The following is a 23,492-nucleotide window of genomic DNA, read 5'->3' as shown; positions in this document are numbered from 1 at the left end:
AATGAAAGTTTAATTCGGCTAAACAAACAAAATGTGAAACGCCAACAATCAATGACATGCATATGGCTTTGTAAGTCTCTGCCTGAATTTACCTTTTGAAACAAAATGTTTCTGATACCTAAGGTGCTCGATGCGTACCAAATTTAAGGGTTTTCGTCTCTTTTTTTTTTGTATGAAATAGAATGATTTGGAATCGGCACTGTTGATATGAAGGTTATAATTTTTATTTTTTTGTTTATTTCGATTAACGGTTTTCAGATTTGTTAGTTTTACTTTCTATATTGTTGTTTGCGGGTTTGTTGTAGACAAAATAATTTAATGTAGTTTAAAGTTATAGTATAACTTATTCGACTGGAGTATATATTTACATATATAAATAAATATATAAAGAATTTATACACGGCTATTTTAATGGTTGTCATCATTATTCTACAGAATGTTATATATAGCGGTAAATTGTCATTGTTAGAATATTGATTATTTAGATGGACAACATTTTTAAATATGTTATTTCGGTTAAATAAATATCTTTGTAAATATATTAGGAAATAGTTTTAGCGGATTATAAATTAAAAATGGAAAATGAATCATGAATTTTCGGTTCGACGTAGCCTTTATTTGGGTGTGTTTAACTTTAAACGAACTAACTAGAGTTAGAAGCTATGAGCTTATAGTTGAAACTTATATTTTAGCGGGAAGTTAAATTTTATTTTTTTCGTAAGTGTATAGTAAAGTGGTTGAAGCTTATTTTTTTAGCGGAAAGAATGACACGTACAAATTGAAAAATGGTCCAGATCTTTAATTTGCATTTGAAAAAAAAAGAAAATTAGCGGAAAGTTAAAGCTTATTTTTTCGTAAGTGTTTGGTAAAATATTTGGAGATTTTTTTTAGCGGGAAATTAAGCTTATTTTTCGTAAGTGTTTGATAAAATAGTTGCAGCTAAAGTTTATAGTTGTTCGATTGCTTACAAAAATTCAATTATAAAATGATAAATGATAAAAAGATATTTTAGTAATTCTATTATAATAAATTTTAAGTTTTTCTTAGAAGTCAGTAAGAGTTTATTTTCTATAGGCTCTATTTTTTAGTATTTTTTTACTAAACAATACTTACTTTGTAACTTAATAAAATTATAAGCTATGCTCCCATTATCCTAGAACCTAGTAACCCAAACACACCTTAATCTAATCTAAATCCTAATCGTCATCTTCGCTTCGATTAACTAAAAGAGTATCTCGTGAAATGAGAAGGTATTAAAGCAAAACAAACACCACCCATTTTAATAATTTCTCGATATCAATATTAATGTGATGTGATTGGATCTTAATCACAGGCCTGGTGAAGGAATCATGTTTAAAAGACCAAATTATAATCGAAATCAGTTGAAGCAAGTTAAAGGATTGTTTACCAGATTCAGGATCACACTTATTTTAGTGGTGATTTTCATCATTTATTTCTTCTTCCTTGCCAGAAAGATCACTAATTTATCACCAGAATCCAAATCTGAGGTCACAACTTTTACTCAACTTCTTTAATTCGTTACATTATATTATCATTTAGTGCTAATTTTCTACTTGAATTATGCATTTAAATTTTTTTTTTAATATAAATTATTAGTTGTAGGGTTTAGAGGGATTCAATTTGTGTTCAATTTGGGATTGCTTATTAGAACTGTTTATCTGTTTTGCTCTATCAGATTCCAGTAACCTAATCTGAACATTTTTCGAGCACAATAATTTCGAACTGATTTTTAAATTTGATTGTTACAATTCTCTAGGGTTTTATACTTATGATGATAAAATAGTAAGGTTGTGATGCTTTGGCTGTGTTCATTGTATAAAATTTGGGGATAATGATATTGAAATGTGATGTATTGAAGTTTACACTTTTTAGTACTATATGCATCCATGTTTTAGACTATTGCTTGTATGAAACCATCTAAAACGTCTACTGTATGTGTTTATGTCGCTCTTCGATACACACAAAAGTTTTAGATATTTTAAAACTTCCATACACGCATTAGAACTTGTAAGACGTAGATACATACAACAATAAAAACTGTAAAAGTTTTATACTTTTTGATACTATTATCCCTAAAATTTTACTTGTAGTTAACTTTCTAAATCGTATCTATTAGAGTGTAATGGTGGCTTCTTTAAGCAGGTCAGTGTGCAGAAACTTTGGGATACGGCCGATTCGGGTGGTTGGATACCGTCATCGACTCCCAGATCTAATTGGCCCCGTATGCTCTGTTTTGTCTTTATTGTACTTTCTTATAATTATAATTGTTGTAATGATTTTTGAATTTCTAATCATGAATGTTTTTTTTCTTATTAGCTCCCCCAAATGAGAGCAATGGGTTTCTGCGTGTTCGTTGTAATGGTGGCTTAAATCAGCAGCGGACTGCGGTATGTTCATTATTTTCATGTTACTTGAATAAAGTTAAAAAACCATTTATTGCATTTGTATTCAGTGTGTTGTTTCTGCCTTTATTCTTCATGTATATGCTAGATTCTTATAAGTGCCAATTCAATTTGTTTGCTTTTAAACGGGTCAAAAGTCACCCAAAGTTTCTTTTTGGCATACATTTTTTCATTAATTTTTGTTAGCAGTCGATTTAATTCTAAAGATTACAAGGTGTGAATCGGTGAAGTCGAACACTAATTATATTTTGATTTTACCTAACTGCATACTAATGCTGTTTTCTGATGTACTATTGGGTAAATTTCATCACTTTATGTAGATTTGTAACGCGGTACTCGCTGCAAGAATTATGAATGCCACCCTTGTGCTGCCCGAGCTCGATACAAATTCCTACTGGCACGACGACAGGTATCTTTATTTGTTACTCCCTCCATCTCAAAAACAAATGCAAAAACACACAAAAATTGCAACTTATGTTTTTGTTGGGCGGAGCTTAGCTTATTCACTGTGCTTATAATGTTAGCAATTTTAACAACTGTTTTTGCACATGAACAGTGGTTTTCAAGGTCTATATGACGTTGATCATTTTATCAAGTCATTGCGGTATGATGTACATATTGTTGAGAGCATTCCTGAAATAAGGAAGAACGGGAAGACAAGAAAGATCAAATCTTTTCAGGTATGTTCTGCTTGTAATGATATAACAGGTTAGTTAAGATAATGATAGTTTGGTATATTTATATTTGAATTTATTTCTAATCTTTTTTTTTTTTTTTTTTTTTTTTTTTTTTTGTAAGTACTCGGTGTATGTTCCTCCATATCTATTGAATTTTCCCTTAGTTAATTTAAAAACGTAAGTGATTATACTCTTTACGAACACTCAAAAATGATTGATTATACTCTTTACGAACACTCAAAAATGATTATCACAATACTCACGTCGTAAGCCATTGATATGCGAGATGATTTGTACACCAATTTTTTTTTTTATATAGGCAAATTTTTCATATAGGATGTTGTACCTGCTGCATTAACAATATGATTTTTTGGTGCTCCCACATTAATATTTCGTGCAATTCATATTCTCTATATACCTCTAAAACCCATGATAGAATATTTAGGTTTAGATATACAACTATGGATGCAGGAAAACACAACTAAACTAAATACGATATCGTCAATTTTTTTCACTCAGTTATAAATTTGCTTATGCATGTATCAGCAGAAGTTGTAATTTAGAACCATGCACATACGAATGGGTCGATTTTTATTATGCTTTATTTAAACATGTAGAAAAAAGTAAATATAGCTAAACAGGGAACCACTCAAATGGGTCGAAGGTTACTCAAAGTCTATTTTTAATACATACAACTTAAAATGTTATACGACTAGTAATAATATATGTAATCAAGATTATCGTTTTTTTTGTCCAGTACTAAAAGGAAGGGTTTCGACCCAAACATGTTTTCACCCATTTCGTCACCCACTTTTTGAATTTTCAGTCATACGGATAATTTTTTTTTTGTTTTCCGAAGCTTCGGCCGCCTAGAGATGCATCCGTCGATTGGTATACAACGACGGCTTTGGAGAAAATGAAGGAGCATGGTGCTATCTACCTAACACCCTTTGCTCACCGATTAGCAGAAGAGATCGATAATCCTGAATACCAACGGTTAAGATGCAGAGTCAACTATCATGCTCTTAGATTTAAGCCACACATCATGCAGTTAAGCCAGTCGATAGTTGCAAAACTTCGTTCACAAGGTCATTTCATGTCAATACATCTTCGCTTTGAAAAGGATATGCTATCGTTTGCAGGGCAAGTTTACTATTTTATTACGTTTCTTTTTTTTATTCTCCAAATTCCAATGTCCTTTGACCGTATGAGTAGAAATTGTATATGTGCTAAGTTGTTTATTTATGTTGCAGATGTTTTGATATATTTTCTCCTCAGGAACAAAAGGTATTAAAGAGATACCGAAAGGAAAACTTTGCTGACAAGAAACTTGTTTACAATGAAAGAAGGGCTATTGGCAAATGCCCTCTAACTCCAGAAGAGGTACTTTTAAATTTTTTTAAATGTTATTTTATAAATATATATTTTATTGTTATTATTTTTGTAAATGTTTAATGGGTCAAAAGGGTTTTTAGATGGAAACAGATCAAACGGGCTGAGGTAGTGATGGTGTTCTTATTTAAGATGCATAAACATCATGATAACATTTTACTATAATTTTCTTTTATTGTTATAATAATTAGCACACTAATAACTTGTATAATTTGAATAAGAAAACATAAAAGTGTTTGTATGTCTGCCACGTCTGAGACAGGCTGATTCGGCCCGTCCTAAGAAATACCCATTTTGACCCATTACCCACCCCATACTATCACCTCAAATAGAAACTTCCCAAGAATTAAAAGTTCTGAAATTTATGGATGCATGATTTGTTCATAACTACTGAAAAACACTCTTTTAAGATGTATATGTCACTTATGAAATAATAATCTAATTGATCAGATCATGTTATACGTAAATAATGCAACCGTTCTCATCTATATTGCATTTACATTTTCAGGTTGGTCTTGTTTTACGCGCAATGGGATTCGACAATTCAACTCGAATATACCTTGCAGCCGGTGAACTATTCGGTGGGGACCGGTTCATGAAGCCTTTTCGAGCCATGTTTCCACGGCTTGAAAACCATAACACCGTAGACTCATCTAGTGAGTTAACCGATAACACACAAGGGTTAATCGGATCAGCTGTTGATTACATGGTTTGTCTTTTATCTGACATTTTCATGCCAACATACGATGGTCCAAGCAACTTTGCCAATAACCTACTCGGACACCGACTCTATTACGGTTTCCACACCAATATTCGTCCCGATCGTAAAAATCTCGCCCCGATTTTTATAAAACGTGAAGAGGGTCACGTTGCCGGTTTTGAAGAGGCCGTTAGACGTGTGATGATGAATACAAACTTTGGTGGGCCCCATAAGAGAATCTCGCCGGAGTCTTTTTATACGAATTCTTGGCCCGAGTGTTTTTGTCAAACATCTGGGCCGAATGTTGCGGATAGATGTCCACCGGATAATATGATGGAAAAATTAGAGGATCAGTTGGAGAGAGAAATGACTAATTTGACCTCCAACGCCGATGAATAGGATATATATAGATTAGACGATCGTTTTTATATCTTGGCAAGTGAATATGATGATGCGTTGTGAAGACAAGCTATTATGGAGAGGGTTTTGCTAACATACATCAAAGAGTGTAAGGTGTGTTCATTTCTATCTTGTGTTTATGATGCAAATTTAAGTGGTAAATCGGGCGGGTTGGGTAAAGTTTGTAGGTTAGGACGACACTATTTTGTCCTTTCTTTGGTTTTCTAATAATCAAGAAATAAAATACATATTAGAAATGATGATTATTATATCATTATCCAATGAAATTACTAATGATGTTCTAACCTAGTCTTTCAAAAAAAAAAAAAAAATGATGTTCTAACCTCTCTGTAAATGTGTTTTATTACATGTATATATGTAATTATGTAAATGTAATACGTATACATAATGGCATTTAGAAAAGATATTAATTATTATTTAATGGTTGATGATATGATATGGTATCAGGTTACAGAAGCAGCAAAAATGAGCATGTGATACATAGTTACAAAGCATACAGAAAGAAGTAATTAAATAGAGAAGGATATATATATATATATATATATATATATATATATATATATATATATATATATATATATATATATATATATATAGAGAGAGAGAGAGAGAGAGAGAGAGAGAGAGAGAGAGAGAGAGAGAGAGAGAGAGAGAGAGAGAGACTTTGTGCTGGTTAGTTTTGGAGGATACATATATCAAGGTTTTTTAGATGAATATGAATATTGTATTTGTATGATATATGGTTATTATAACATTAGTCATGGTTGATACAATCTCAATTATCAAACCAATATTTAATACTTATCTATCTGATTTATGGTAAATCACTTATTCACTTATTGTTATATATACATACATGTAAAACATTTCATTCTGCTGTTAAAAAAAATTAATTATGTAAATCCTTTCAAACACACTTTTAAAACTTAAAAAGTTAGGTTAATCTCTCTCTATATATACTTCAAATGAGCAACAAATATTAAAAGGGATATAACCAAAACACCATTTTTTTCAAACGTATTACAAGAACAAAAATTTAGCAAGAAAATTGATGTCCGAGCAAATATCAAAACTATTTTGTGATTTGCGTCTGTTTGCGAACGGCCTTTGCATTTGGTCATCGGCCAATTTGCTCTGTAACTGCAAATTGCAAGTCGTTCTTTGCGATTGGTGCGATTTGTGGACCATTATTATCTGACAGGGATAAGATTCGGATGATATCTCCTTAGTTTTTGTAGATTTTTCGGTTAACATTTCAACAATATAAACAGAATGGCTAAGAAACAATGTCAGTCATCGAAAAATCTTTAAGTTTTTAACTTTTTTTTTCCTCACATTCATCCAAAATCACCTAAGATACATAATATGCTTAAGCCATTCAATCCTTACCAGAGGAGAATCGAAAATGGTTGCTCTAATCTAAGATAGCTAACAAAACCTTACCTTGTGAGTATAGTATGTTTGAAGAGCAGTCTCTCGATTGTATGAAATACCTTAAAATAGCAGGAGGACAAATCATTTTCAATTTGGAAGTTGGTCACTAAGATGGGTATTTGGGAATTAGTAAGGTAACACCTAAAATTTAAAGGTGATGATTTATACACAACCAAATTTATTAGTCATACACAACCAAACCTGTTTTATACTATTGTATTCTATAACATCATAAAACATAATAGTACGACAAAAATTTTTTTGTGTACGGATCACTCCCCAAAATTTAAGACTAAACTTGAAGCCTTCTGAATTACTAGTAAAGATACCACTAAAGTATTTAAAATTTTTCAATAGTGTATCAAATAGAATTATGTTTTTATATAGTAGTTGATAGTTAATTTATAGGCAACACAACTTACTCGTATCATCTCACTTTGAAAAATGTTGCATATAGTCTTGAGAAGGTGACGTCGACAAACATTTAATATTTGGGAGATTACAACTTGAAACTAACCATTACAAATTAATATGTGGCCATCATCTATAGAATTTGATTTGTGATATAATGATACGGAGTACAATATAGAGGACAAAAGATTATTCATAATGTTGCATCAGTCTAGCATCATTTGGTAAATTTAACTTTTAACACCAAGATCATTTATAAAATAAATTAGGCTTGTAGAAATGAGTAAAATGTAAAGTATTTTGTCCACATACCACCTGCTAAAATGTTACAACGATTAACAACCGCCCAAATGATACATAGATATAGTGCTACAGTACGAAACGTGCTATACTTGTTTCCGGATTTACAGAACATCATACCTTATGAGAGAAAAAAAAACCCGTCTGAGAATAATGTGATACATAAATAAACAAACGAGATCACGGATCATCTAGAAGCTGAAGGAGTGCGTCTTAGCTTGTTGGCAACATAAAGCAAATGACTTATATTTGTGGATGGATAACTTTGTAGTAACTTAAGATTAGCGGTAAAATCACCCGCCAGCAAACGTCTTCTAACAAGAATCAACATTGCACAACATACGCGAAGAAGCGTCTCCTGCATTTAAAAAAAAAAAAAAAAACAAAAATAAAAATTCCACATTATTCACCTTCGCTACACAAATTCCATATATGCCTTCTGCACTTCAAATTTATTATTTTTTCATAATCGTTGCTAGCATTTAGGTCTCAAAATATTGAACTATCCAAATGATCAAACGGTTCAAATCTTGGGGCCCTGAACTCCTTGCGAGAAGTCACAGGTTCAAATCATGGGGGCATACATTAAAGTTAGAAAAGATTCGTCCTCCCTGGTAATCCGAACAGAGAAAATCTTATAACTTTTAAAATGATCAAATGGTTCTAGTTAATAGAACTATTGTAAACTAATTTAATTTCATGTCTTCAGCTATTGAATCAACTCTGATTGTCCAAAAGTTAGCAGGTTTAATTGCCAACACTATGTGATTTGGTCCAATTTTCGTAATATAACTTGGGTTTTAAGGCAATATAATTCATTTAAATGAAGCAATTTATGACTATAATTTATGTGTAACATGGGCTGTATAGACTCACTATAACCTGAGGGCCTTCTGAGTCACTCAAGAGTGTGTCCCAAATATGAAGTATGTCTGCGAAATTGAATTCCTGGGTCAACAAAAGTGTGATCCATCTAAATGCATAGAACTGTGGATTCACCTGTAACCGCAAAAAAAAAAAAAAAAAAAAAAAAATAATAAAAAATAATAAATAAATAAATAAAAAATCAGGCATTAATATTGAAATCTGCTTAAGATTTCAAGATCATAATTTCCCAGTTTTAGTAGGATAAATGGATCTTAAGATGGTTCAAAGTTCATTTTTAACTTGATAATTCCTATCTAGAGTCTTTAAATCAAACGATCCGTTTCTGTTTTTGTTTGGGTAATTTTGGGCCATAAAAAAAATCATCAAATCGATTGATATAATCGAGGTGTTTACAAAAAGTGAAGGGGTGGGTTGTTAGTTCAAAGAAACAGTGGGTAAGATAGGAAGTCACATTTCATTCTAATCTTTGTGAGCATAACTCGACTTGTTAATTATTATATGCGAAATATATTTTTAATAAACAAATTTGCCTATAAAAAAATATTTGATTTTTTTGAGAAATTACTATAATTATCTTGAACAATATTACATTGGTTGTTTATAAAACCAGAATGATAGGACAAATCAACCCAACCCAACCCAATCCAACCCAACCCATTCGACACATTTTCAAAATGGTTTGTTTAGACCATAACCTGTTTTAACCAATATCTGTAATATAATATAATATAATTTGTATTATATTATATTACCTTTGTTGTTAGCTCAAGATGTCTCCATAGCTCTTCATCATGTTCCTTCAAGAGTTGTGACAGCTTTGAAATTGTTGAGCGGATGCCAACAACACTATTATCAAGTTGCTTGCAGAAATTATCTCGACAACCACTTAATAACTCAACAAAACAAAAGAACGTGTCTGCCTCAGCATTCTCCTGCACAAGTTATAAGTAGACACAAAATTAGACGCGGCAGTTTCAATTAGTTATATAAAAACAAGTTAACCCGGATTGTATAAGTTTAATAATGGGTGCAATAGGTAATATATAAGAGATAGTTATACAACCGGTTGAATTTAACATACCACAAGTTATCTCATGTGTATTTAAATGCTTACAAGTGATAAATCTTTAAAAAAAAATGAGATATTACAGTGTCGAGGCTGACCCAATTTTACACTCACATAACAAAGATACATTTCATGGCGAGTTAGTTTTGTCGCATACACAAAAATTGGTTTCTTCCAACTTCACCAAAAAAATGATAATAATAAAATAAAAAAAATTGGTTACTTAGTAAGTCAAACATTGTTATAAAAGGGATAAAGAGATTAGTTTCTTCTTGATAATCACATCAGTTAAAAAGTTATGTTGCAGGTAAAAGCTAGGCGTTATGAAATTGAAAACAAGAAATTACATATTCACTTACCGCAAAGTCCTCGCTGGGGTCATTCTTGAAAACGTAATACAAAGGAGCCAAAATTTCATTCATCCCTTGCACATATCTTATACCAGGGTTCAGCTTTGCGTATATAATCAGTATATCTTTCAGTGCATCCTGAAATTACAAGACTATTTGACTAAGGTCTACAAATTACTCAAAATTTGCATTACAAACAAGGTTGTAAAAGTCGCGAGCCGGGGACGAGTCGGACATTGACCAGTGTTGACTTTTAGTAATGAATAATATTTAAACAAATACATTAAACATAAAATATAAATATTTCAAATACAGATATACGTCACAAAATCTAATTTTAAAAAATCTTAAAATTTTACCAACTTCGAGTTTGACCGTCTCAGGCCCAACTCAACCCGACTTTGACCAGACTTTATAGCGTTGACCGACTTTTTAGGCGTTTTGGGGTGAAACGTAACAGGTTAGTCCCAAACCGACGCGTTGGCCAACTTTTACAACAGTGATTACAAACTCATAAGATCAAATAGGGAGGTAAATGCTACTTAATAAATGGTAGACAGAGCCAGTAAACAAGCCTCAAATGAAAGTGTAACGTTTTGTTCAGTTACCTGATTAGCTTTTGCAGCAGCAGAGTCACCGGAGAAAAAATGCATGTCTGGATGAGTTCGCTTAACATCACGATCTATCTGTTCAATGATCTCAGTATCCTACAATTGATAATAGACATAAGGCAGATCATAAATCATGCAAAGGGGCCGTAAAGAAACATTTCTCTTTTGCAAAAGCAACTGATACCAGAAAACTTACAAATTTTTTTTTTTTTTATGTGCTTGAATTTTTAATAAAGGTTCAAGCAGTACTACTTTATATGGATTTTATGAAAATAAAAAGGTAAAATTTGTCATAAGATATTGACTTTAACACTTTAAAACACAAAACAATAAATAAATGCACGATATAAAGCAAAACTATAAATACGCTTGGAAGTTTTTACGTATGTTTTGGAATATGTTGATAAAACAAATACACCAATTAAGAAAAAAAATGCAGTTCTTGTTATCCTTAATCTTAAGATTTATAAAACTGGAATCATTGCTATAAAAAGAGGTAAGAAGAACATAGTTAAAACTTAAGAACAAATTTTGTTGCATTAAACTGGGTCAAACTTGGTCAAGACTCGGTCAAAGCTCATACCTGAAAGAACTGGTTCCAGACACTTGTTTTCCCTAAACTCAGAGGATGCTCATCTTCAGGTATCTCCGACCTTGAGAGTAAACCCTTGCCTTCACCATTTTCAGAAGATGTAGACTCTTCCAATTTCCTAGTGACTTCCGACTGACTAGCCACAAAAATATTCAGAATCCCGAATTTAAAAGCAAACAAGATATAACTTTGACAGCCTAAAACAACGTTTAGGACTAGTCTGTGTTTTTTTAAATAAAATGAACCATACAATCAAGAACATAAGGTGTAATATACGTATTGAAACAGTGCTATTTAACAAAAGACTTACTGGATTCTTTAATAGATCCTCTTTAAAATTCTTGTACTCAGACCTTTTCTTCGCCAATTCTGATGGCCAATTCGCCTTGTCTTTAGGAAGATACGCTAACAATAACTGCATGAAAACGTTACAACACACAAATGAACCTTCTCATTCCACAGCATCCAATATTGAACATAGTTGAAATACCCTAATATCAACACATCAGTCTTCACGAATTTGCTTATTTAGTCAGGAGATAAGCAGATCCAAACACTCTTTCCAAAATTTGTTTATTTGCTTACTTCGTATATTGAAAGTAATGAACATTTATAACCATTTTTATTTATATGCAGCTAAGCACATTATAATATGCAATCCCAAACATCCCCTAAAAATGTATACAAAATCAAACCTTCCACACGGTAGACCGTATACCAGCACCATCCGGTATACCTAGTGAAGCAAGTCTCTGCAACTCTCCTATATTTATAATCTTCCTTGAAAGCTACATTATGCAACAACAAACATATGAACTAAAATTAAGATCTCCATTACAACATATATCACATTCAAATAACAATAGGTCTACAAATTAACACAGCACTAAATATATACTTAAAACATATACAAACTAAATTAACATCTATTATACTAAAATCCAAATGAACACAAAATTCAATAACAATATGCATAAAAATGTATATCTAACCTCTTGTAGCAGCTGTGTCTGTCGAGAAACATCTTCAACAGGACTAATATCATAATCACTACTGCCACTACTAGCAACGGAATCCCTAACTTCTGTCTTCGGAACCGGATTATTTTTGTGCGGTGACTCCGGTCTAATTGAACCGGGAGACGGTGGCGATTCAGAGGATGTAACTGAATGCGGTTTGGAAGGCGAATCGGCTGTGCGATCGTCGTGCGACGGAGATTGTGGCGGAGATGGTTGAGATTGTGGCCGATGCGGTTGAAATTGCGGTGGTGGAGTGGTGGTGGTGGTCGGAGATGACCACATGGAATTATTTAGCCAATCTGGAACTTTTTTATTCACCATTGATTGATTGATTGATATTGATGAAAAAGGTTATTGTTAGGGTTTAGAGATTACACACAGTGAAAATGTATTTTTGGTGTGATTTTGGGATTTGGGTCATCGTCTCCGTTGTCGAAAGCAGGTCACGTGACGTTGAGATTGAAGTGCACCTAGGTTTCTACAGTCACGTGACAATGTTTCATTTGAGTTAACTAATAAATAAAAGTTGGTTTACAAATTTTGCTTGGCAAAAGATAAATCACGATAAATTAAGTATTTAAATATTAGGGTTAATGCTACTTAATAACTATAATTTTTTTAACTATATAGATTATATACTCAGAAAAATACTATTGTAAGTTAAATAATTTCAAAAAATATAGTAATATAAATCAATATAACTTGTTAACTTATTATCATCGTCATCTTCATCAAACTTGTACAGTAATGTAATCTTCATCTTTCATGCTATGATTCCTTCACGAAATTTGTAGCAAATCAATCACTTTACCTTCATGATAGTGTAATCCACCTTCGTGTGACAAATAATCGATCCATAATAAGATGAACGACGAAGCGAATGACGAACATAATTATGACGATTTGATAGCTCACATTATAATTACATTACTCAAATTATTATGTTACTATTCTTAAGTGCCGAAGCAGTAGACGTCATAATTAAACTGTAAATATTAATAAATCATCAATTTTTTGATAATTTAATAGTACGTCATTTTAGGTTGTAAGTAACTAAGACATCACTAACGCCACAATTAAATTATCATGGTTCCGTATTTTTTCATGATTTTCAGTTTTAACCGAAACCAAACCGAATTCAAATTCAGTTTCAATTTAAATTCGGTTTTGCCAAAAAAAATAATAATCAAAACCTAATACACCCAACAAACTGGAAACCAAACCGATAAACACCCCTAACTAAATCATTCAATTTTATCAAACTCAATCATTAACAATATTTTCAACTAAATTATATAAAAGTTTAGTTGGTATGAGATGGAGATCCAACTTGGGATAACGCTAACACAAGTTCGATTCTCACTCCAAGCGAGAGTTTCCAACCTTTGATGGTACTGTCAACATCAATGCAATTTAAGAAGGTCTCGGAAGGGTTCCCAACCTTCGATGATATTGCCAACATCGTCGCAAATTGGTTTTCCCTTAACGTGTGTGTGGGTAACATATGATCGCATTAAATCACCTCTGCATGATACCGATATCGCCGTTCAAATAAATAATTATACTGTATAAAAGTTTTACCTTGTTTCCTTTATATGAATTTTCTTTTCTTTTCTTTGTATATTACTCGTTATTCAAGAAATTCCATCAGAATTCACCTGCTTGCACGCAGAGAGAACTGAAAATGGTCACTTCAACAGTTTCGCATTAGATACCCAATATAGTCAACAGATGAATACTCTAAAATCGGTAATACATATATATCGTCCTGTTTTCAGGTATTACAGTCCTATATTCTGAGAGTATATAAGAACCACATGTTGGTATTCAAAACCAATTTACGAGAATCAAAACCATCATACAACCCTATGAAAGTCGGGAACGAGATTCTTACAACACTCTCGCCCGGTATTATCATTGTCAAATCAACAAGTTCAAGCAGGTAATTGTAGCCTTGCATTGTTCTTCCAGCTGTATTCAATAACAAACCAAATGTAGAAACAAATCGTCAAACATCACTAAAGATAGTTTATAATGGATCAACCTGGTTACATTACACCTTTAACGAGTAAAGTGAGTGAATTTTGGTATTTTAGTGAAAGTCAGAAATTGTCAAATGGGCCGAGATATTTATTGTTTGCAATCACTGGATTCTAATTCAAATCAAATACACATTTTACTTTAAAAAGAATAATGCATCATTATTTTGTAAAAGTCAAGAGGTATTGGCACCTCTAATGAGTAATGTGAGTCAAATTTGGTGTTTAGTAAAAGTCAAAGCTAGTCAAACAGGTCGAGGTATTTATTTGTTGCAACAATTGGACTCTACTTCAAATATAGATTTTACTTATAAAGAATAACGCATCATTTTTTTTGTATAACTCAAAATTGTGGGCAGTTTGTGGGTCAGCAGCCAGTCCTACCCAACCTGGCCCGTTTTGACATGTCAAGGTTAAAAGTTTGTGACATCCCATTAAAGATACATATAGCGTTTACCTTTCAAAGTAGTAATAGAAAAAATCAGCATATAGCAACGTCTGAACTAGCCCTGCAATCCAAGCTACATAACAAAACGAAGTATCAAGGGAGTTATAAATTTGAAAATGTAACTTTTTACATATATGCATACACAACAATTTTGGTGTTGCTTTAAGAGATAAAGAAATACATACTGATCCAATGAACATAATGTGGTTCAGTGAAGTAACGGTAGATCCAGTTCAAGATGTACAAAGCTCGATATGCTCTGCATGAGACCAACAAAATTTTTAGTCAATCCAACATCAAAATGCAATTTGATTTGACTTTACATATTACAAGGTATAGTAAATAGTAAATAGTAATTTACAAGACAGGTAAAAAGAACAAGTATTGCAGAAATGTATTACCCTAGAAGAAAAACATATTGACCAGTCAAGTTATCAATGTTTCTTGTTCTTTGCAGTAAGACCAGTTGAGGAAGTATTGCAACTGCTTCTAGATATATAGAAAATGTCCACATAACCTGTAAGAATTTTAACATTTAATACAGTTTACTTTAAAATAACCTAACTAGGGTCCTTAATCAGAATTTAAAATTTAAGGGATCCTTGCAACATAAAATTACTCATTTACCCCCTTGTTTTTGAACACCTGTCTGAAAATTTACTTGTTTTAAAAGTGGCAAGATGGTCAAGATGGATAATGAGCATTAGTAGACATTATGGTGACCCACAAACCGTTTTTATGTTTTGCAGTTGTGGTTGAGTGGTAGTGGCCTGCCTCTAATACACTTGAGGTCAGGAGTTCGACTCCACCCGGCTACAACAATTACTTAAATGTAAATGCAACTCTATCCTGCCCGTCCGGAATCACCCGGGGCACCCCTAAGTGGGGTAAAGGGATGGGGGGTTTTACTTGGCCGTGCCCTTGGATCGGTTTCAAGGTTTCCTCCCGGGCAGCGATGGGGGCGGGGTTATTATCGCTGCATCGGCATAGTCGAAACGGGAGATGATCGCAACGGGTGGTTTAGTCCCCCTCGGGTGATCCCAATTTCGCTGTCCTAAAAAAAACAAACCATTTTGTCATTGTTTTCAATTGGTAAATTATAACTTCTTTATACAAACAATAATAGTCATTTGAGGTAACAAATTAAGAAGTTGTATTCAATATAAATAGACATTGGGTTGTTGTTAACCGGTTTAACCAATTCCCTGTTTAGGTAAATAATTTGTTTGACTCTTTGAAAATGAAAGTATAAACCAAAACCCAAATCGACACATTCATAAGCGCATAGATTGAAATTGCCACCTCTAATATTGTAATTTGTAAATATGATTGTTTTTGTATTATATATTGCTTGGCTTAGAATATATTATATTTAACGAGCAAGATGTGCATACCTCTTTAAAAGTTAACTTCTCGTTAATAAGTAAGGCCAATAGCAAGCAAGGTAGTACAAGAAAATAATGGCGAAACGTGTCTTGTTCTTTGTCATATGATCTACGAACAACCCTATGACGCCTTATGTACCATACAATAGAGAATGAGCTCCCTAGAAAGATTAACTTCATGATAGTATTGTATACTGAGATAAAATCAGTAAATATATCCAAATAGCGAGTAGCAAAGACCAGTGCATAAAGCTCCTGAGTTTTCAGTGATACACCTGGCATGTAAAACAAGCAAAAGATAAAAAAATAAATAAAAAAATAGATAAATAAATGAATCATATTATGGTCTCTAACTGAAGTCATTGGCATACTTGTGATGCCTAATATAAACCATTTCCATTACTAAGGCATTTAGCGCTGAATGGTTCATAATCTGAATGATTCAAAGCCTCTAAATAAATTTGATTATGGATGAAAATAAGCTGTTAGATAATCATTTTGAATGAATGATATGAATTGGGTAATATTACCTTATTAACGTGTTACATGAATAAAAAATTCAATATAGTTGTTTGTTAAGTGTTCTGGATATGATTTGAAGAAGATATTACAGAAAATTTAGGTGCTTAATGATTAAGTGAGTGTTTCATCTCTTCAACACTGAATGCTAAACCATTCAGCATCATATGTCATTCAAAGGTCAGAAACAAACGCGCTGAATGCTGAATCCTTCAACATCCAGCGTTGATCCATTCAATTCAGAGGTAACAAACACACCTTAACATACATATACCAACATCCACACTGCAAAAAATAATGTGCAAAACTCGGAATAGAACTTGGGGCTAATAATGGCATGGGTGATGCCACTCCTAAAGAGAAACAATCAAATTACCAATGTATAAATATTTAATACCATTTTCCTACAATCTCCATACCCCTACATCATTTTTCCATCGTATCAACATGAATGAATGTAACGCAAACAATAAGGAAGAATAAATGCACCATATGCAAACAAGTAAACACTCTACGTCTCTACCCCTAAAGAAAAACCAAAGTATTGTTTGTACGAATTGAGCACAACGTGTGGTCTAACAATACAGTCCATGTATCGCGCAACTACCACATTCAACAAGTAACTATGCACATTCTCTACTTTCATATAACTGCCTAACATTCAACAATGTAATCTTCTTATAATAAACAAACATAACCAAAAACATATAATACACTTGCAATCTGTGTATATAAAAAAAAAAAAAAAAACCTAATTTCACAATCTCATCAACCAGTAATCGAAAAAACATAAAATCAAAACCCTAACATAACAAAATGTATAAATTAACAACTGCTAATTAGTAAGTTGAACAATAAAATTACCAGCGCAAGATTTGATGGTGTGAATTTTGAGAAGTAATACAAGAACACTGGCTAAATGTGTCATATCACCTGCTAATCTGAATAAATTCATTTTTTTTTTTTTATGTAAGTTCACGTAAAATTAAATAATTAAGGATCAAATTCAATTGGTGAAATAAAAACGAACAGATCTTATTTAATAACAAAATTTCAAACAGATCTCTTCGTTATGTAGAAGTTAGTGTGTGGAGATTGGGAAAATTGAGAAGAATCGGGTCGGGTTTTTTTTAATAGGGTTGATTGCGGAACGGTGAAGAAATTAAATGGTCGGTGGTGGTGGATTTTGGAGTGTTTGGGAGTGGTTTAGTTCGTAGTGACGTTTACTTAATTTTGGAAAGTTTCTTATACACGTGCTTTTACATTAATGCCCTTGAGAATTATTTTATCTTTATATTTTACATTAATGCCCTTGAGAATTATTTATCTTTAATTTTAGAAATATTTCACATACACACTTTCAACATTTATTATATGTATTCGTCACCTCTAAATTATACATCTTCTACTTATGAGCCAAAATGCCTTCTTCCCATTGATGCAACAACCACTATTCATGATTTTTGTCCCCCCATTTTTTTCCCTTTTAATTTATAATAGGTTTAATGTATTTTTTTTTTGTTTATTTATGCCTATGCGGACTGGTTTTCAGCAGTTAATCCTTTAAAAGAGTTAAGGTATTCAAATGGACTTACAGGAGTGCTGGCCCAACAGGATGCCTGTACAAATTTCGGTCATTTTAATAAGGAAGGAATGGGAAACGTGCATTTTTTAATTAAATGGAATGAGAAATGTGTACTGGTCAAACAAACACCCATACATTTCATGGGAAGCAGTATGTCAGCCCATACTTCTTCAATCATCTCACCTTCTATTCCCTTCAATTCGCAACTTCACTCCACAAATTCATTGTAACAAAATTGAAACTACAGAACCCTAATACCGCCCTTCCCGTCAGAATAATCGTCATCGTCGTCATCCGCTGCCGAACAATCGATGTGCACATGTGTTTTTAGGTCACCGATTAAAGCGTAAAGGTGTCAGGTATTTTTGCATCTATTGATTTTGTCATCCACAGTTTCGTTAACAATTTTTGCAGTTTGCTAAGTTGTTCAATTCAATATGAATATGCTTACATGGGTAACCCTAGGTGCGATTTTTTTTTTCTTTCCCTTTTTTGTTACATAATTTTGTTAGGGTTTGTAATATGTTCTCAATTTTTTGTATCTGTTTGCTTGATAAAATTCATAATTGGAGGAAAAATTGATTTTTGCTTTATGTTTAGTTGTGTAAAAGATTTCTACCATGTGTCCATTGAAGTTTTATATTTTGATTTGATTCCAATTTCATTTTATATATGCTTTGTGATTTGTGATTAACGATTGTTTATGATTGAAGTTTTTTTGTAATTGTTAAGTTTTAGTTGGTAATAAATACTAACAAATATACTCTGTTTCTATCTTGCTTTGTTATTTCATACTTTTTCCAAATGTTTGAATGTAAGGCCTATTGACAACGAATGTTACTGCTGATCACATGCTACAACATGATTATAGTTGAAAGGCCATAATAAATTTGAAGTTTTGAAATATATGCAGGAGAACTTTTAAGTCAAGTGCAGCAAAAAGTATCCATCATTTTTACTAAAGGTAAGGTTTAAATTTTATGTTATGTAAGTTTATCATTTAAGGTTTTTAACAATTAGTTTTCTTCTTTGTTTCTTCCTCACTTCGGATGCGCATCATCCGCCCAGGAAAAGTTCATTTGTGAACACTTTAAGTGTAATTTAGATATCTTTTATTTCTTCTGATTTTAAGACTATATATATTTACGATTCGATACATGCATCATTGCTTTGAAAATCAAATATAGGATATTTGTGGATGCTTGGAATGTTGGTGGAAAATCTCCAACAAAAGATTTGAATCTACTAGCTTGGTTACACACTTCACCTCCTGCTGACATTTATGTTCTTGGGTGAGTATCCTCAAAAATTTGAAATCATATAAAGTAGAAGGTTTACTTATTGTTGACTATTTGGCTGGATATGGGCTGTGTTTTTTTCAAACGGGTCAAATAAAAAAATGTAACTTTAATGTGTTTCAAGGTCGACCCAATATTCTGGATTTATATCAACCGAAGAAATAGATAAGAACGTCGAGAATTCAAAGTATTGTTTGGTTGCTGGCAAGCAAATGGTCGGAATATATCTTATGGTTTGGGTGAAGAACGATTTTAAAGACAACGTTCGTAACATGAAAGTGTCGCGTGTGGGTCGAGGATTAATGGGTTATCTTGGAAACAAGGTAAAGTTACCGCTTTTGTGTATTTTGTTCGCGTTTCAAATTTTAACAGTTGTAGATTGACCCGTTTATTATCTAATCTTTACAGGGTTCAAAGTCGATTAGCATGTCATTGCACCAAACGAGCTTTTGCTTTGTATGCAGTCACTTGACGTCAGGGAAAAAAAATAAGGTGACGAGCTTAGAAGAAACTGGTATATGATGGAAATGTAACAACCCCAAATCCGTTTACAAAAAACGAAGCGCGCATATATATATATATATATATATATATATATATATATATATATATATATATATATATATATATATATATATATATATATATATATATATATAAGTTAGGTCCCAATATACCGTTCATAATTCATAACATTTTCAACTCTGTTTTAACCAAAAACATAACATCATAACGTTACGTTTAACAACTTAATATAACCCTTGGTACACAAATGACACATTACAAAAGCATTTGTAATAATGACCCATTTACACAAAACACGGGTTAATACTCAATAACCTAACCCGATACCAAGAGCATAATCCCGGGGACTACCAAATCCCCAATCCGCGTCCAATTCTCCGAAAGCTACCCCATCGAGCCCAAGCGCTCCTACACATCTAGTCTAACGACTAGATAGCCTTACCAGCACAATACCTGTAAAAAGGTAAACAACGAGAGGGGTAAGCTAACGCTTAGTGAGTGCAATAAGTATACACATGCATATATACCTAGTTGCAACTACCTACACACATACCACAAACATGCTAGCAATATAATATTAGCATACGAACTCCAAGTATAAAGCTAATAACCTCCATTACCGCAACTAGCATAAACAATAGCATATACTCCAAAATATAATATGCTACACTACAATACATACACAAACTATATGGTTAACCATACACACGTCATGGTGCTACCGGCTCCGTGGTTCACACCATACGTAATGCTATGACGCTACCGGCTCCGTGGTTCACGTTACTATGCATTCGAGTCATACTCTTTTATAGTGCTACCGGCTCCGTGGTTCACACTTCGGTGTTACCGGCTCCGTGGTTCACACCTCATTTTATAGTGCTACCGGCTCCGTGGTTCACACTTTGATGCTACCGGCTCCGTGGTTCACATCTCATTTTATAGTGCTACCGGCTCCGTGGTTCACACTTTAATGCTACGGGCTCCGTGGTTCAAATCACAACACATGCACCATGATGCTACCGGCCCCGTGGTTCACATCCTAGCACACTCGCACACACTATGGCACTCCCGGCTCAGTGGGTCATGCCATAGCATACAAATAAATATACTATATACATACATGCATAAATATCCCACTCACCTTGGAATGCCCGCACAAGTCATGTATAACATGATCTCCGTCCTCAAATCCGAGCAAGTAACCACCTATATCACACATAGGTACAATATACACATAAATAGCCATTCTCTAAAAGAGAATCCGATACAAATATCCCTTAACCGAGGGAATACACCTTGCTCGCCAAAACCCGCCCATTTAACACCTAATGGACACAAACCAATTACCACTTCGGGTGGTAATTCAAACCCACACAACAAGGTACAATTTAACCCAAATCATGATTTACACCAATTAGACCAATCCTAGGTCTTAACACTAAATTAATACTTAGGTAGTAATCTTTTCAAACGCCAATTACACCAAAAACCCCAACACGTGCAATATTGACCCATATTGCCTTTGATCACGTTTGACTTTTGTTAAAATGTCATTTTAACCCAAAAACACTTCCCACGATTTCTTCCATTCAAAAATGCCATTTAACACTTAACAAAAGTGTTTAACATCCATTTGACCAAAACTAGTGTCATCATCAAGTTGGACCCAATTCAATTTATCCATTTTGACTAAAGTCATAAAAATGCCCAAACTAACCAATAATCACTAGCACAAGTGAAAATGGCTCTAATACACCAATTAAATCAAATCACAAGTGTTAAACCTTTAACTTACCCAATTTGACACATAAACCCTAATTTTGACCCAATTCAAAATTAGTCAACCAAATAAGCCCAAATGTGTTTCAATACTTCCATAATCACTAGACCTAGTGATTAAACTCATTTTGCAAGCCTTAAACTTGACCAAAACATCAACCAACCCAAAATCCACCAACGACGCTATAAAACCCGATTACTAGCAACACTAAACTCAATTCATGAGTTTAAAGGGGTTTCTCAACAAACCAAGTTCAAACCCTAACTTTGAATATCAAATCAAATATTGAAATTCGGAGTTAGAACTTACCAACACTACCAAAACGTAGCCGTGAACGAGGAGAACAACTTTAACTCTTGTGACTCGACCCAAAACACTCTTCTTCTTCCCCGATTCGAGCTTTCTCTCTCTAAACCCTTTACTCTCTCTCTAGGGTTTGGTGTGTGAGTGGGAGGGAAGGAGAATGAAGAAAATGAGGTGGGGATAAGATTTTGGCCAGATATGTGACCCTCAAACCGTCCACAAGCAAAAAGACAACTTTACCCTTCACTAAACTCATTTAAAGGCTGAAAAGCATCAGATCGTGCCTATTAGGGTGATTTTAGTTCACATTTTCAAGCTTTCTGACCCTCAAAATAGGCAAACGTCGCGCCGTGGAGATTTTGGTCACGTCGCGGAGTTTGCCTGTTTCATCCGAACTTCAACAACTTGTTTCGGCCATAACTTTTTGACCGTAACTCCGTTTTCGATGAATCAAATATCGTTGGAAACGTAATAAGATTTCCTTTCTAATGGTAAGGTTTTGAAACATCAACTCAAACTTTATTTAGGGTCGAAAAGGTACGTACACACCTTGTAACTCAAATAACGTCCAGTTTTCTTCGACATTCGAACAAGCAACACGTACATGCATGGTACACTTCATACACGCATCGTACAATCATCTTTATACAATTATACAACCCTTCGTTCAACCCTTGTACACTATATATATATACAACATATATACATACTCGATACACATATATACATCGTACGAATAAACGGGTCTTACAACTCTCCCCCACTTATTTCGATCACGTCCTCGTGATCATAGTCACTTAACCAATCCGAACCTACACTCTATAGTCCTTCGACACACATCCAAACTCGATGTCCGCAACAATTCCAATAACAATTCCCATTAATCCGAAGTTTTCACCACACGCTAATAATCACTAGCGTGCATTATCGCGACAAGCGATACCTCACGCGCTCAACGTTCAAACTGCCCACTTAGGAAATACGGAAAACACCATATATTCTTTCAAGTTCTCTCGGCTACAACTCGCAACAAGCTACACCCATAGCCATATCACCCAACCTGTTCTACCTGGTCCACTACGCCGTGTACCAAGTCTTGCATTAGTCCAAATCGAGAAGGATTTATACCGCATTAAACTCCGTACTTCAACGGTCCATAAACGTACCACTCAACGGTCGCACATCCACTTATGCCCTACATTTGTTTTTCAACCCATAAAACCCGTGATTCTCAATTTTTCAAGTCGATGCCAACGGGGCAATCGACGCACCCCTCCGACGAGTACTTCTTACAGTCACCACACCCGGCTATTCCTTCAACGAAGAA

At 33.5% G+C, this 23,492-nt stretch overlaps 3 protein-coding genes and 1 long non-coding RNA gene across 4 annotated transcripts; 2 read left to right on the top strand and 2 right to left on the bottom strand.

Annotated features, from left to right (window-relative positions):
- Window positions 1-1,236: 1,236 nt before the first annotated feature.
- Window positions 1,237-6,196, top strand: LOC139876255 (O-fucosyltransferase 1-like). Its single transcript, XM_071863555.1, has 9 exons — window positions 1,237-1,508; window positions 2,164-2,242; window positions 2,338-2,408; window positions 2,744-2,832; window positions 2,980-3,103; window positions 3,960-4,243; window positions 4,354-4,483; window positions 5,001-5,705; window positions 6,060-6,196. The coding sequence occupies exons 1-8, from the start codon at window positions 1,350-1,352 to the stop codon at window positions 5,589-5,591; spliced, it is 1,527 nt and encodes a 508-aa protein (XP_071719656.1). The 5' UTR covers window positions 1,237-1,349; the 3' UTR covers window positions 5,592-5,705; window positions 6,060-6,196.
- Window positions 6,197-7,731: 1,535 nt separating this feature from the next.
- LOC139876256 (uncharacterized) lies at window positions 7,732-12,757 on the bottom strand. Its single transcript, XM_071863556.1, has 9 exons — window positions 12,257-12,757; window positions 11,960-12,052; window positions 11,575-11,679; window positions 11,256-11,396; window positions 10,670-10,768; window positions 10,071-10,199; window positions 9,398-9,577; window positions 8,640-8,756; window positions 7,732-8,115 (listed from the first exon to the last, which is right to left on the bottom strand). The coding sequence occupies exons 1-9, from the start codon at window positions 12,602-12,604 to the stop codon at window positions 7,945-7,947; spliced, it is 1,383 nt and encodes a 460-aa protein (XP_071719657.1). The 5' UTR covers window positions 12,605-12,757; the 3' UTR covers window positions 7,732-7,944.
- Window positions 12,758-14,004: 1,247 nt separating this feature from the next.
- On the bottom strand, window positions 14,005-17,864 carry LOC139876819 (ER lumen protein-retaining receptor-like). Its single transcript, XM_071864189.1, has 6 exons — window positions 17,539-17,864; window positions 16,165-16,430; window positions 15,172-15,287; window positions 14,956-15,029; window positions 14,780-14,843; window positions 14,005-14,254 (listed from the first exon to the last, which is right to left on the bottom strand). Exons 1-6 carry the CDS (start codon window positions 17,627-17,629, stop codon window positions 14,218-14,220), a joined length of 648 nt encoding a protein of 215 aa, XP_071720290.1. The 5' UTR covers window positions 17,630-17,864; the 3' UTR covers window positions 14,005-14,217.
- Window positions 17,865-18,402: 538 nt separating this feature from the next.
- LOC139874267 (uncharacterized) lies at window positions 18,403-20,119 on the top strand. The gene is made up of 5 exons (XR_011767861.1): window positions 18,403-18,618; window positions 19,173-19,223; window positions 19,447-19,551; window positions 19,682-19,880; window positions 19,966-20,119. It is a non-coding gene; the product is annotated as an uncharacterized lncRNA (long non-coding RNA).
- The last annotated feature ends 3,373 nt before the right edge of the window (window positions 20,120-23,492 follow it).

Source organism: Rutidosis leptorrhynchoides, chromosome 11 (genome assembly GCF_046630445.1).
Source record: "Rutidosis leptorrhynchoides isolate AG116_Rl617_1_P2 chromosome 11, CSIRO_AGI_Rlap_v1, whole genome shotgun sequence".
Classification (NCBI taxonomy): domain Eukaryota; kingdom Viridiplantae; phylum Streptophyta; class Magnoliopsida; order Asterales; family Asteraceae; genus Rutidosis; species Rutidosis leptorrhynchoides.
This window is presented reverse-complemented; position numbering and strand designations above follow the sequence as displayed.

Bases quoted from the DNA above. Each gene is read 5' to 3' on its own strand.
- LOC139876819 (XM_071864189.1), bottom strand. From the start codon at position 17,629: ATGAATTTATTCAGATTAGCAGGTGATATGACACATTTAGCCAGTGTT. The intron at 14,844-14,955 runs GTATGTATTTCT...TTTGTTATGTAG, and splicing joins ACATTATGTTCATTGGATCA to CTTGGATTGCAGGGCTAGTT. The intron at 14,255-14,779 runs GTAAACGCTATA...TATTGAATACAG, and splicing joins TTCTATTACTACTTTGAAAG to CTGGAAGAACAATGCAAGGC.
- LOC139876256 (XM_071863556.1), bottom strand. From the start codon at position 12,604: ATGGTGAATAAAAAAGTTCCAGATTGGCTAAATAATTCCATGTGGTCA. The intron at 12,053-12,256 runs GTTAGATATACA...TGCATAATGTAG, and splicing joins AGACACAGCTGCTACAAGAG to CTTTCAAGGAAGATTATAAA. The intron at 11,397-11,574 runs GTAAGTCTTTTG...GTGGCTAGTCAG, and splicing joins AGGATCTATTAAAGAATCCA to TCGGAAGTCACTAGGAAATT.
- LOC139876255 (XM_071863555.1), top strand. From the start codon at position 1,350: ATGTTTAAAAGACCAAATTATAATCGAAATCAGTTGAAGCAAGTTAAA. The intron at 1,509-2,163 runs GTCACAACTTTT...TTCTTTAAGCAG, and splicing joins CACCAGAATCCAAATCTGAG to GTCAGTGTGCAGAAACTTTG. The intron at 3,104-3,959 runs GTATGTTCTGCT...TGTTTTCCGAAG, and splicing joins GAAAGATCAAATCTTTTCAG to CTTCGGCCGCCTAGAGATGC.